The following is a 14542-nucleotide window of genomic DNA, read 5'->3' as shown; positions in this document are numbered from 1 at the left end:
AGTGACACTCATTTTGACCAGCAAGGATATAATACATGTGATTTTCTCTTTCCCAAGCAACAGCAATTGCTGTCTTAATAAACAAACGCAAAAATGAAAAGGCACTTATATTACCTGTTCTTCCTCTTTCATCTCTGCTCTTTCCAAGCCAAAGGAGAAACAGAGGTAGAGGCACTCCTCAAATGGAAATCCTCCTTGTATGATCCTATTGCTCTCAACTCATGGTCTCTCTCCAATTCCACCAAATTTTGCAACTGGTACGGTATCATATGCGACTCAAACGGCACTGTTACCGAGCTTAATTTGCCGAACACAGGCCTTAATGGTACAATTAACAACCTCAACTTGATCTCTTTGCCAAACCTCACTCATCTCAATTTCAGTGGTAACCATTTAATACATGGAAGAATTCCTGAATCTATTTCATACCTCACTAATTTAGTTTCTTTGGATCTTTCTGGTAACGGATTAAGGGGTTCTATACCACAAAGTATCGGGGCCCTCACCCAACTAAAGTACCTGAATCTTGGAATGAATGGTCTCACCGGTACAATACCAGAGGGAATCGGGAATTTGGTTAATTTGGTTGAGTTGAATCTTGTTTACAACTATTTCAATGGCACAATTCCAGAGTTCATTGGAAAACTGACACAGCTAAATGTTTTACATCTCGGTTCAAACAACTTGACAGGAAGAATCCCGTCAGAACTTGCCAATTTGGGTTTCTTACGGGTTCTCAATTTGAGTACGAATTCTTTGTTTGTGCCTATCCCTTCTTTTATAGCAAATTTTTCGAAACTCGAGTCGCTTGATTTGTCAGGACTCAACCTTCATGGTCAATTGCAACAATTATTCATTGGCAATGACGGCACTCATTCGTGGAATTTCTCTTTATTGCCTAATTTGCAATATTTGTTCATCAGAGAGAATTTCTTGAATGGTATCTTACCTTCCTTCTTTTGTAAATTGGACTCTTTACTAGCACTTGATCTTTCAAGTAATCAATTATCTGGTGAACTCCCGCAATGTTGGTGGGAAATAAAGAACCTCGAAATGATGATTTTGGGAAGTAATAATTTCTCGGGTGAGATACCGATTTCCGGAGGACATATGCCACCCCTTCTATCTATTCATTTGGAGAATAATTCTTTGGTCGGACGGTTTCCTTCTGCGCTAAAATATTGTCGCAATTTGGTTGTTCTAGATCTCGGAAAGAACGATTTATACGGTGAAATCCCAGAATGGTTAGGATATAGCTTTCCTTCACTTAAAATTCTTAGCCTAAGATCAAACATGTTTAATGGAACTATCCCGGTTTTAGAAAACCTAGGTAAGCTTCAATTGATGGATCTTTCTAGCAACAACTTTTATGGAAGTATACCTCAAAGCATAGGCAACCTTACTTCCATGACTGTACAACAAACATGGAATAAACTTGATAGTTCGAAATTTACATATATGGAGAGTATCTCAATTACATGGAAAGGGAGCGAACTATCATTTCAGCAGAACCTTGCACTTGTTAATGGTATCGACCTTTCAAGCAATTCTCTGACCGATGAAATTCCTACTGAGTTAACGAGACTATTCGGGTTACTATTCCTCAACTTATCAAACAATCATTTCACCCATACTATTCCTGAAAGGATTGGAGATTTGCAAGCATTGGAATTCCTAGATTTGTCAAATAATGAACTATCAGGTCCAATTCCACCAAGCATAGCTAGCATTACATCTCTCAGTTTCTTGAATCTATCAAATAACAATCTTTCGGGCAAGATTCCCATGGGGAGTCAAATGCAAACTTTGGATAACCCACAAATTTATGCCGGTAATGATGGATTATGTGGATTTCCATTAGAGGCATGCAAAACATCCGACTTGACTAATCAAAATGGAAGCATAATAGATGAGAGTGAGGATACTGATAACAGAGAGATTGTGTGGTTGTTCGGATTTGTGATGTTTGGTTTTATTTTGGGAATATGGACCTTTTTTGGTATTTTACTCTTTAAGAAAAAATGGAGGTTTTGGTATTTCCATAAAATTGATAGGATGCAAGAGGTCTTAGACGACACACTGAAGAGCATTTCCTCAGCACGAAGTTCTTCATCTATGATTAATGAAGAGTTGGATTCATTCTATGAGTTCCCATCTACTGAGTTAATTAATTGGAGCTCTAGTGAGGCAACAACATTTCCAGAGCAAACTAATTGATGTATTTTCTTATGTGCATGTTTCCTAATTTATTTGAGTGATTTATTTATTTATAAGTTGAAATAAATGGATGTCTAGTATAGCGCTATTTTATAGAAGTTATTTTTCTTTGAAAGATTCATATTTCAAACTGCACTACCAAAAAAAAACATTTGTTTTGAAGCTAAACTCTCATTTTGGCCCCATCAGTATTCAAACTTCACAAATCAAAGAATTACCTGATTTGTCAAGCCTGCTCTTGTCGATTTGAGAACTATACTAGGGTTCCGCTTGAAGTGAGTTTGCCTCAATCTAGCAAGCATATTCCGTCTCGCCAGGCTGCATCAAACTTCCTCGGTCCTTAATCCGATTGCAGTCAAAGGTGCGAATTGAACCTTTAGCCATCCTTGACAGGAGGTTGGTGAAGAAGGGTAATGTGGGTACAACACAAATCCTGGTAAAAGAAAATGGTCTAACCTAGCAGATGAGGATGCCACCTGGGAGGATTATGAGTTCATGCGGGCTCAATTCCCTCGATCAAGGGTAGACTGATCAGGATCAGGATCCTGACCCCAAGAAGTGCTGTTACCTCTATCTCAAGATCATTGTTATGTTATCACTCCATCTCTGAGTGTATGGAGGATGGCATTGACATTTTACATTTCAAAATGTTGACAAAATCAAGAGACTGTAGGGACGATCCTGGCACCCATGGCTCCAGATGTTATTATGACCATGAGATGTGTGTGTGCGTGTGGGTGGGGGTGGGTTTGAGGAAGAGCCAGATGACAGAATCTGGTGACTGATACAAGATTGACAACCAGTACGCCAAAAAAATATGATTAGGATGAAGTTAGATATGTAATAATAATTTTTCCTAAATTTATAACTTCTACCACTTCATATTGTGTTTTTTGTAGGAATGCTATACTAGCTAATTTTAATTGCTTATTTTTTGTTAAATATAGCTAGTCCCAAGTCAGGAAAAGGGGGAAAAGCAGAAAATTTAGTTCTCATAACATTTTTCTATTTTAAATAATAATAAAAACCTTTTTTTTTTCAAAATTTAAATTCCAAATAACAATATAAGTTAGCCTCCTTTTTCCACATTTTTCATACTAATTAAAAGTTCTTACAATTTCCCCCTAAATTTGCAAGGTTTTCCAACGTATTTCAAGAAGGTATACAACAACCACAAACGTGCCTGGAACCGTTCTGAAACTGAATTCGTATCCTCTGAGATATCTCAAACTTTGCGTGACTTTATGGAAAATCCCAACCGTTTAAATACGTTCTGCACGAATCAAAGCACACATAATACTGATCCCCTACATCACCCCCGAATAGGCACCGGACACGTCGGTCACGCAAAAATTGAGATATCTCAAAGGATACGCACATGCCCAGTCCTGGGGCAAGGCACCCAGGGCGATGGCCCCGGACCCCAGGATCCAGAGGGCCCCAAAAAAAATTTTAGTATGTATATATTACAAAAAAATTATTTGTATATATTAAAAATAAATAAAATATTAGAAATCAAATTTTGTATATATAAAAGTTCTAAACTTTTCTATAAATAAGAATGATCTATTGGCATATTAATAAAATAATATATGTATATAAAGGTAAGGGTATAAATGGTCGGATACGGATCGAATAGTGATCAAACCGTATCTTTATCCGTTAGGATTTTTTGAATACGGATGCGAATATGGATAGTCTCGGATACGGATACGGATACAGATTGGATATTAAATGTATACGAATATGGATGAGATATTGGATGGATATAAATATAATTCGGATAATTAAAAAAAATACTAATATACATTCTAGTAAAGTATAATATCTAAATATAGTTTTTTTTTTTTCATTTCTTAATTAGATCTAATATTTTTCATAATAAATTTGTTGGATACAAAACATATATCATATTACCAAAATATTAGTCACTATTCATCTCCTAATATTATATTGCTAATCAAAAATATCAATTCAAGATCAATAATGTTTTTTTTTAAGCATACAGGACAAAAAAAAAAAACAAAGAGAGTCTTGAACCAGCTACATTAACGATCATATATCAATACCATGCAATTAAAATATAAGTAATAAATCATTGGTATTTAACAAATTATTTCTTGTGGAGTAGAGGTGTAAATGGTTAGATAAAGATAGTTACGGATAGTTAATTATTAAACTGTATCATTATCCGTTGTAACTTTTCGAAAACGAATATAGATGCGGATACAGATAGTTAATTATTAAACAATATTCTTATCCGTTATAACTTTTCGGATATGGATACAAATATCGATAGTTTTAGATACGAATACAGATCAGGTAATTTAAGTAATTTTCCTGATTCAGATCCGAACGAAATCGGATAATATCTGATTTATTTACACCCCTATATAAAGGACTCAAATTTTTATCCCGCCCCGAGCCCCAAAATCTTCAGGACCGGCCCTGAATACGCACTTCCTGAAACTTGTCTATCAAGTACATAGGTTGCCATTGCTGAAATTGGTTGAACACGAAAACAATAAGTAGAGCCGTAGAGGTGGATGAAGAGAGGCGTTGATCTGGACCATTGATTTCGAATCAACCCGAACATTTGGATATTTATGGATATGTGATAGCACAAATGCTACAATTCTTCTATAAATATTTATGCTAGACGAGTATGCTCAATGGCTGAAGACGGTTTTGTATCTAAAATATCCAGAGATTTGCTTGTCAAAAATGTTTTGCAATCAAGGTTCTAAATAGCGTTTATAGCAGCATAGCGGAAAGACAAAAAAAAAAAAAGTTATAGCAAAAACTATCATAAATAACATTTTTTTTATTTCAAAAATTATATTTTATATTTATACTAATAGTAAAAATGTTTCATCAAGAAAAAAAACACCAAATTGATTAAAAAGTTCTAATATTCATATTGAACCATTATAAAGTTCAAATTATCATTCAAAATATCCCGAATTCAAAAACTATCGATATATTTTATATTCAAAGAGGAGGGATCAAGTTACAACAATTTTTGAGTTATAACAAGTTACCATAATCATTTTTTACATTTTCAAAGTCCAAATCGTCGATCCAAACCGTTAGATGTGATCTCTACAATAAAATGTTCTTGGAGACCAAATTTTATATTTTTTTTGAATTTTTTTTTACTATTTATTAAGATGGATACAAAAACTAATCACATTCAGACCATTGAATTTTGTACCCATCACACCAAATTTCAATACAACCCAAACATTGGACAAACATTAACAAACGTGAGCATAAACACCAAAGAATAGGTATATGTAAAATTATTTTACTTCTGTGAAAAGATAATTTAAACTTTCAAAAGCACTGTAGCAACAAAAAAAGTTAATTTAAATAATCATTGTTTTACAATACTTAATAATGATTAATGAATCTGCAAATTTTCAACTGTTAATTATGCTTTCCTGCAAAACTGATCACAAGCCCGCATAAAAAGGGAAATTTGAATGAAGTTTCGTTGAAAACATAATTTCTTTATTCCTAAAAATATCAGTTTTTTTTCAGTTTCTCCCTACTTTCTAGTTTTATTAGTAACCTTTTAATAAAGTTTTACCATTGAATTATTTTTTCTCAAAAAAATAAAATTAAAAGATAACACATGAAGTGCATCTTTGGCTAATTTTGAATGAAAAATATTTTAAAGGAACATGCTGCACGTCCAGGCTGGGACACATGCACGACATGACACAGGTAATGAAGCATGTAGGCGAATTCACATCCTCTGCATTAACGGTACTGTTTTGAGTTCATTTCCAGACCGTGCGATTAGAATTTGAGGCAATCCAGCCCAGTCTATAATACACAGGGCTCTTTCATATTAGTGCGGATCTAAATCGAACAACCCAGATCTTAACTCAAAATTTGTGTCGACTCAGAGGATGCAATTCCATGTAGACCGGCATGACACCGGCCTGTAATGACAAGTTTGAAACTCATTAATATTCACCAAAATGAAAATGATGATGACAATGAAATATTTCTCAAATAAGATAACAAACTTAAAACAAGCATTTTAGAAAATATATATAAAAAGCAAACAGAAGATACTAAAATGATATCAAATTGTGGTACAAACCACTGAAAACTAATGACTTTGGAAACAAAGCTGTGAACTATCTCTTGATTTAATAACTAGAAAGCTTGGAAACAAAGCTGTGAACTATCTCTTGATTTAATAACTAGAAAGCTTGGTAACGATGTGATAATTACTACGAAATAACCAATGCAGTTCAGAAAATTAATCAAAACCCACAGTTAACATTCCAAATTACAGAAGGTAATAAAGAAGATGAAGAGAAAAATATGATAAATATTAGGTATCCACGCCCTTCCAGAAAAAAAGAAACAATTTTAATACAATCAATGCATAAGAGATGCATATGGTAACTCACTCCAACTGTAATGCGTGCTTGAATCCAACCAGGGTAGACAAATCAGAAAATTCCTGTACAGAAGGAAAAAGAGAAAAAAAAAAGGGGGGGGGAGGAAAAAGGCTCTGCAACTGCAATATGCTTATTCAATACATCTATCATATTGTAATTTAATACAGGAGATACCTACAGTAATGATAACATAAACTGGCTTATAAGAGAGAAGATACAAAGGAAGGATATCCAGAGGTTCTTAATCTAATTTTAATAGCTAACAATGATTGAACTGCTACTTGGATCAGAGAGAAAGAGTGTGAATATTGTTTGGTGATGCTCAAGAACCATTAATTTCAGACAGTTGAAAATTTATATCCCTCGATGACCAGTACAACATGAAACAGATCTCTTCATTTTTATAACCGATGTACACCATGTAGATCACTTCTGTAATGTCAGATGTGAAAGCTAAATTTTATTTTTGACAATTGCCAAGATAGTCAATATAAATAGTTGTCCAGTGATCCCTTCCCATAGGTAATTATATATTTTCAAAAGTACATTAAATATTCATTTACTGATAAACAAAAATAAAATTTAACCAACTAAACAGAACAGGCACATTCATTTCTCAAAAGTGTAAACGTGAAAGTGAGAAATAGAAATATCACATCCCATAGTAAGGCAACTTCCTAGTCATAGTCAGGATACTCTAATGTCAGAAACAAATACCTTGAACCTAAATGTTGGATTCTAAATTAAAGATCAATAATAGAAACTAGGGTCCAAGCTATGTAAACATAAATAAGTTAAAATATAAAGCTACTTTAACTACCAAGATACTTGTATAAAACAAAAGCTACTCAAAGTAGTTATCAGACCCTACATATATATAAAAAAATATACTTTAAGGGACCACTACAAATTCACATTGACTGGGAAATGAAGCAACATACCAGAGAAAAATCCGGTTGAATTGTCCATGTTGCCTTTTTCCTTTTTGAGATGCTTCAACCCATATGGGTAGAGATTAAGAGCAACATCCCCTGTACAAAAAGGTCAAATCCAGGACCAAGCAAAGGAGTAAGCCACAGTAAAATATGCCTACTACTTACGATCTTACTCCTTACTCCTAGTAATTAACCTACTTAATTATCTTACTCCTTACTCCTAGTAACCAAATATACTACTCACGAGCTGACCTATGCTGACAACTGAATAATTGGTGAAGAGGAGAGAAGTCACACTGATTAGAAAATGAATTCCTGTTTAATTATAATCCCCCAAAAACATTTTAGTTCAAAGCAATATTTTAAAGTAGAATCTACTACCCAAGTAGTATCCATGCCGTTAGGTTATGTGGCAGCAGCAACTATTACCAAAAGATTTTAACTTTATGGTGCATTATGATAAACATTATAACCTTTTCATAATCAACCCAAGTAGAGACATTATTAAGAAAGGAAAACAAGAACCAAAAATGGAATGGAACATTAGACACGACAATAGCTTCTCTAGATTGACATGACTAGAGTTATAGCTATGCAATAATAATTCATTCCCAATCATACCCATAATAAAATATTCTAATTCGAAGCCAAGTGTTGCGAGAACCAAGCACACCTACAACACAACATTTAAGAACAAAAAAGCAAAAAAAACATTCAAGATACTTAGAAACCAAATAACAGCTACTTTAAATTACTTAACCAGATAGATCTACTAGTGAACAGAGAAGATCTCCTCAAGCCTGTATTTGCCTATGTATTGCAATTCATCCGTCAAATTCAACACAGCCCTTACCTACTGAGCCGGCCTTTGCTGGGGTACACCGTATCCTCCACCATAGCCAGCAGACCCCCCATGGGGCCCATTAACCTGTCCAGTTCCATAACCTCCGCCTTGAGATGCGTCAGGTTTCCAACCGCTTCCATAAGCTGATGCATTCACCCCTGCACTGCCGTACCCTCCCCCGTACCCACCAGTAGTCTGCTCGCTGCCATACCCGCCATACCCACCATATCCCTGACCACCATACCCAGTATTTGCAGCAGCTGGCTGACCAGTGGGACCGGCACCACCTGATGGCGTACTCCAACCGGTGCTCGTACCATAAGCTGCTGTATTTGCACTGTAGCCACCAGACCCGTAACCTGTCTGAGCCTGGCTGCTCCAAGCACCACGTGGAGCACCAGCAGGCATACTTGGATACCCATATCCTCCATAGCCTGAACCAGCATTCCCACCTCCATACCCATAGCTAGCAGTACCATAACCCGACCCATAAGATGGGTACCCACCGCCACCGCTGCCCTGTTGTGCCGACATGTATCGATTACCATCTCCCCTGGTGTCATAACCACCTATGTTAGAACCAGTATACCCGCTACCCTGATACCCCCCGCCACCACCCGTGGACCGACCACCACCACCTCCACCACCGGCATTATTAGAATTTGATTCTCTTGGCAAGGCACGCTTAACCTCAACTGACTTGCCGTTCAAATCATGGAAATTCTTGTGAAGGACGTGGTCAACGGCTTCCTCGGTGTCAAAAGTGACAAAACCGAAGCCACGGGGCCTGCCGGTGTTCTGATCTATCATGATGACAATATCAGTGACGTCACCGTAGGTCTGGAAGTAATCACGGAAGCTGTCTTCAGTGATGGTTGGTGGGAGCCCACCAACAAAAATTTTCTTAGTGCGAATGTTGCCGCCACCACCACCATCAGCCCCGCCCCCGCCGTTCCGGCCAGTTGAGTTAGGGTTTGTTGTCTTTGATGCTTGTTGCTCCTCTCTTGACATGGCTCGTTTAGCTTCCACCTGCCATTACAAAAGATTTAATAGTGTCTATTAAAATAATGAGGAAGGAGATAACTTATATCAGGAGGAATAGCTCCATGAATAATAAACTGCGCAAGCTCAGATATTTAAATTTACTATGATATTGTCAACCAAGGATACCTTTTGCATAACCCCAGGTCAACCCTCAAATATAGTAGCTGCTTACAGAAATAAGAAAGAAATTGCCTAACTTTGCATGATGCAACCACTCTATAGTTCACGTTCTCAGCAAGTTAATGCAGGATATTGACAAAATTGATACTTTGTATGCAACCTCATGCTCAATTTTAACAAAATCTTGCTGTAATTTATATTACTTGTTCAATTTTGCTGCATTTTTTTAACAATTTCTAGTAGTTCAAATCTATATGCAACAAACATGTAAATATAGGATCTAATCAATATGATTCCAAAAAATCGTACACTAAGAAGTCCCAATTTTCCAAATAAAACTACAGAAGTTCTCATCATCCATACAAATAAGTGCAAAATTTCACTTTAAACTCAAAATTGCACAACTGCCAAATCAGGCAAGCAGCAGTGGCTGGCAGCAGCTTTCTGACGACTCTTAAAGTAACCAAAGGATTAATCTAACAAAACTAAAAGGACACTCACCGTTCGTCCATCGATTGTGTGCCGATCTTGCAGTACGCGATCCAAAATCGCCGGATCAGTAAAGACGACGAAGCCAAACCCTCTTGGCCGCCCCGTCGCCTTGTCTCTCATTATCACCGCCTGAGATACGCCTCCATACTGGCCAAAGTGCTCCTTCAGCTTGTCCTCCGTCGTCTCCCACGAGATCCCGCCGATAAACAACTTCCCTTCGTCGGAATCCATAATTTCGCTCTACTTGTATATTTCGTCTCTCTCTCTCTCTCTCTCTAGAGAGTAAATTCAGTGCGAAGAGAGAGATGGGGGCGGAGGCACGGAGAGGGGGGCTGGAGAGACGAGAGCAGCAGAGTGAGAGGATGTATTCGGTAGAGAGATGGGCTGGGAATGAGAGATCTCTAGATTCGGTGGAGATCGGACGGATCACAGTTCACGTAGGGTTTAGTTGGATTTGGGGAAAGATTTCGGATCGTTTTCTGCAAGGACTCGGTGTACGATTCTTGAGTCAGCATACCTTATACAACTTCCGTGTGGTGATTCACTTTTAACTACTTAGTAAGAAGTATCATTGACTCGCTACAGTAATAAATTATAGAAAGTATCTCTGGAGAAGTTAAGGTTTCACAGCACGAGGCTGAGGTACTGTGCCGTTGTTTTGAAGCATTCTTCACCCGAGTCCAAACGAGGCGTCGCATGGTGCGCTTTTCTCCGACTGACCTAGTCTTTTTGATAGATACCTGACTAAAAAAATAATTCCCCAAGTTCTCACTCTCCTGATTATATTAATCATTTTTTAACAACTATATGTTAACAGTGTGTTTACATCATGTTTAAAGAGTGAGGCTATGGTAACGGATTAACTCATATTATGATTCAGATTTCTATTTTCAGATTTTAAATAGTAAATCTGAACCGTTTAATGTTATTTTTATATTAAAATGTATTTGAAGATCAATTTTTTTTTTAAGAGTTTATGATTTCAAAATATATTACGTAGTCAAACTCGTGTAAGTTATCAACATATGTATTTTTATTAAAACGCAAGTGTATATCAATACAATAAATTAGAGTGCAGTTACACAATATACAAGTGTGCATTTTGTGGTGCAAAAAAAAGTATTTGGAAGATGATTATTTCTTTAAAAATTTTAAGAGTGAATTACATGAATAGACTTAAATAACATTTTGTTCTAACTTAGCCTCTAAATAGTCACAAATTTATTTGTCCATGGAACATTAACATTTTCAAATTGATTAAATAAGAAGAAGAGACTTAAGAAGTTAACATGATAGTTTTAGCTTTATTTTGTGTATACACTATACACTAAAGCACTGTTTGTTTTTAGAACTTGTAGACTGTAGTTGATCTTTAAGTCTGACATTTAGAACTATCTCCCTTTAGCAGAAAGGGCTGTGTTGACCGTTAAGGCAGACAACAGACAACCTCGTAGCCTTATTTAAAAAAAAAATGATTAAATAACATATTGACCTCTTAAAAATGAATCGGACAATAACTTTTGACTGTGTTTTTTTAGGCTCGTTTAATGGAGGGGGGCGGTCATTGAATCAAGTTTGATTCAATATTCGACATGCGTCGTTGGATCAGCATCAAAAATTTAAACGTTTAATCCGTACAAATTTTAAAACTACATTTGAGCGAATCAAGAGCGGAACTCAACTTTTGTGTATAGGAGAGACTAACCGATAAAATATATTTAAAATATATTTCAATAAAAACAAAAACCTATATAACACAAACTAATATGATTTTTCACAATTTAATATGAAAATAAAACATTAAAAATTAATATTTATCTAAAAGTTATAATAAATAAAAATTAAGTAATGCCCCTAAGTATTTAAATTGAATTTCAAAAAATTGAAAAAATTAATCCAATAATTATAATTCAATTTTCTTTTCTTTCGTAATAGTAGGAAAAAATGGGGTAAAAAATTAAGTAATTAAAGAATAAATAAATTTGATATACATAAAAAATAGTAATATTGAAGTATCCACCTTGTCCTGAATTAGTTGGACGAAAGTTTTGAGCTTGACTGTTATGACTCTGAGGAGATAATTAATTAATTAAAATTTGAGAAAAGGTTTTTGTCCACAGCCTTCTGTCCACCATTTGTCCACAGCGCTATCCATCCCGTGTTTAACTAAATTTAACGGACACCGGTCCCCACTTCTAACCACTTACTCCGCCTATTTAACCTTCCTTCCGTGCCTCTATTCTCATTTTCAAAATATTTCTTCTCCGATCAACTTGTTTCCTTTCTGAGGCGATTTCTTTCCAATTTCTGAAGCGATTTCTTTCCTACGGAGATAAAAAATTTTGAATCTAAAAATCGATCGATATCTGAAAAAGGATTTCTTCTCCGATATCTTAAATTTCTGAGGCGATTTCTTCTCCGTAAAGCGGCTAAAAATTTCTGAGGCGATTTCCTTGTTTTCGTTGTTTCTCCGATTTCCTTGTTTTCATTTGAAAATTTCTGAGGATTGGACCGATTGATATCTTCCGATATCTTAAATCGATTGAAAAAGGATTGGACCGATTTCTTTGTTTTCATTTGAAAATTTCTTCCGATATCTTCCGATTGATATCTTCCGATTTCCTTGTTTTCATTTGAAAATTTCTGAGGCGATTTCCTTGTTTTCGTTGTTTCTTCGATTTCCTTATTCTTCCGATATCTTAAATCTTTCTGAAAGTCAGTAAGTTATATCTGAAAAAGGATTGGACCGATTGATCGTGGAGCGCGATTGAATAGAAGTTGTTTTTGTTGAAGAGCACGGCAAAATTCAAATCTAGTAAGTTATTTCTGTTGAATTTGTTGTTTTCGTTATATGCAGTAACAGATCTAGCATTTCAAATGAAATCTGGAGGAAAGAGATGAGATATGGAGTATTGATCTGTTAATTTTACTGTATTGCCCCGTTAATTTTACAGTATTCATCTTGTGGAAATCTTGAGGAAATAGATGATAGAGAGGCGATATAAAGTATTAATCTGTTAATTTTACAGTATTTCCTTGTTAATTTTACAGTATTCATCTTGTCATTTTACGGTATTCATCTTGTGGAAATCTGGAAGAAAGAGATGATAGAGAGGCGATATGGAGTATTGATCTGTTAATTTTATAGTATTGCCCCGTTAATTTTACAGTATTCATCTTGTCATTTTATAGTATTCATCTTGTGAAAATCTGGAGGAAAGAGATGATAGAAAGGCGATATGGAGTATTGATTTGTTAATTTTACAGTATTTATCTTGTAATTTTACAGTATTCATCTTGTAATTTTACAGTATTCATCTTGTGAAAATCTGGGAAGAAAAAGATGATAGAAAGACTTCTTACTCATCCGAACAATATTCAATTGAAAATTCTACTGTATACAAGATTCAATTTTACAGTTCTGCTGATTCAATTTTACAGTATACAAGATTCAATTGTAAATTTTACTGTGTAGAAGATTCAATTTTACAGTATACAAGATTCAATTGAAAATTTTACAGTATACAAGATTCAATTTTACAGTATATAAGATTCAATACAGTATACAATATTCAATTTTACAGTATACAATATTCAATTTTACAGTATACAAGATTCAACCCAGTGTTAATAACCGCTAATAACTAACTCTAACTGCCTATAACTTCCTATAACTGTAATTTTCGAAAGTACAGTTTGAAAGTACATTTATTTTGTCATGTTGTGCAAGTTGCAATCTTTTTCTAACTATCATGGGACCACTTCAAATAGTTGCTGGATGTTTTGTGATTAAGTGATATATTTTATGTGATATATTATATAATTATACAGCATGTAGAAGTAATTTTACAGTATTCGCGCAAGTCAAAGCTGTGGACAAATGGTGGACAAAAGGCTGTGGACAATTAGACGCCTCCAAAGGGAAAAAAAATTGTCGGCGTTTGTTCTAATTTCATCTTGTTGATTTTGATTTTTTTTCTCTCTATTCTAAATGTGCTTCTAGAATTTCAATAACTTTCTATTTTAGTAGCTTCATGTTTTATAAAGTAATTGTGTCTTCCAAAATAAGTTAGAAGCACTGCTATTTTTTTATATTATCTTTTACTTTCATTTTTCATATCTTTCCAAAATGGTCAAAAATATTTTTATTTTCTTTCACATGTCAAGGCTAGAGGACACTTGGAAAAAATGACATATGAATATTACGTTGAAGTCCTTTATATTTTTCTATTTTACATAGAGGTGGCTAATATATATAATATAAATTTTAGTTGAATTTATATGTACTTCATAAAAAAATTTGGAAATATTGGAGGTGGCTAAGCTACCTTTAAAATAACTTATGTTCCGCCTCTGGAGCGAACCTTGTGCATATTGAACAATTATAATTAAATAATTGATCAAATTGAATTGATGTCCATCTGACTGCCTCTGAATTCTCATTTAGTACTTTCTTGTAAAACGCTTCA

The 14542-nt window shown here is 34.9% G+C and overlaps 2 protein-coding genes across 4 annotated transcripts; one reads left to right on the top strand and one right to left on the bottom strand.

The window, feature by feature from the left end:
• The first annotated feature begins 60 nt into the window (after window positions 1–60).
• Window positions 61–2331, top strand: LOC144567591 (uncharacterized). The gene has a single exon (XM_078317754.1). It carries the CDS (start codon window positions 94–96, stop codon window positions 2215–2217), a length of 2124 nt encoding a protein of 707 aa, XP_078173880.1. The 5' UTR covers window positions 61–93; the 3' UTR covers window positions 2218–2331.
• A 3935-nt stretch (window positions 2332–6266) lies between these two features.
• On the bottom strand, window positions 6267–10498 carry LOC144567435 (RNA-binding (RRM/RBD/RNP motifs) family protein). 3 transcript variants are annotated; one of them, XR_013515410.1, is made up of 5 exons: window positions 10083–10498; window positions 8427–9446; window positions 7580–7669; window positions 6389–6700; window positions 6267–6340 (listed from the first exon to the last, which is right to left on the bottom strand). XR_013515410.1 is itself a non-coding variant. In XM_078317572.1 (3 exons), the coding sequence occupies exons 1-2, from the start codon at window positions 10302–10304 to the stop codon at window positions 8427–8429; spliced, it is 1242 nt and encodes a 413-aa protein (XP_078173698.1). In that variant the 5' UTR covers window positions 10305–10498; the 3' UTR covers window positions 6267–7669. The 3 variants fall into 3 exon arrangements, 1 of the variants encoding a protein (XP_078173698.1); XR_013515409.1 differs by having other exon boundaries at window positions 6389–7669; XM_078317572.1 differs by having other exon boundaries at window positions 6267–7669.
• Window positions 10499–14542: the final 4044 nt, after the last annotated feature.

The sequence above is a fragment of the Carex rostrata genome, chromosome 16 (assembly GCF_964058835.1).
Source record: "Carex rostrata chromosome 16, lpCarRost1.2, whole genome shotgun sequence".
NCBI lineage: Eukaryota > Viridiplantae > Streptophyta > Magnoliopsida > Poales > Cyperaceae > Carex > Carex rostrata.
The sequence above is the reverse complement of the archived record's forward strand: the minus strand, read 5'-3'. Positions and strand labels throughout refer to the sequence as shown.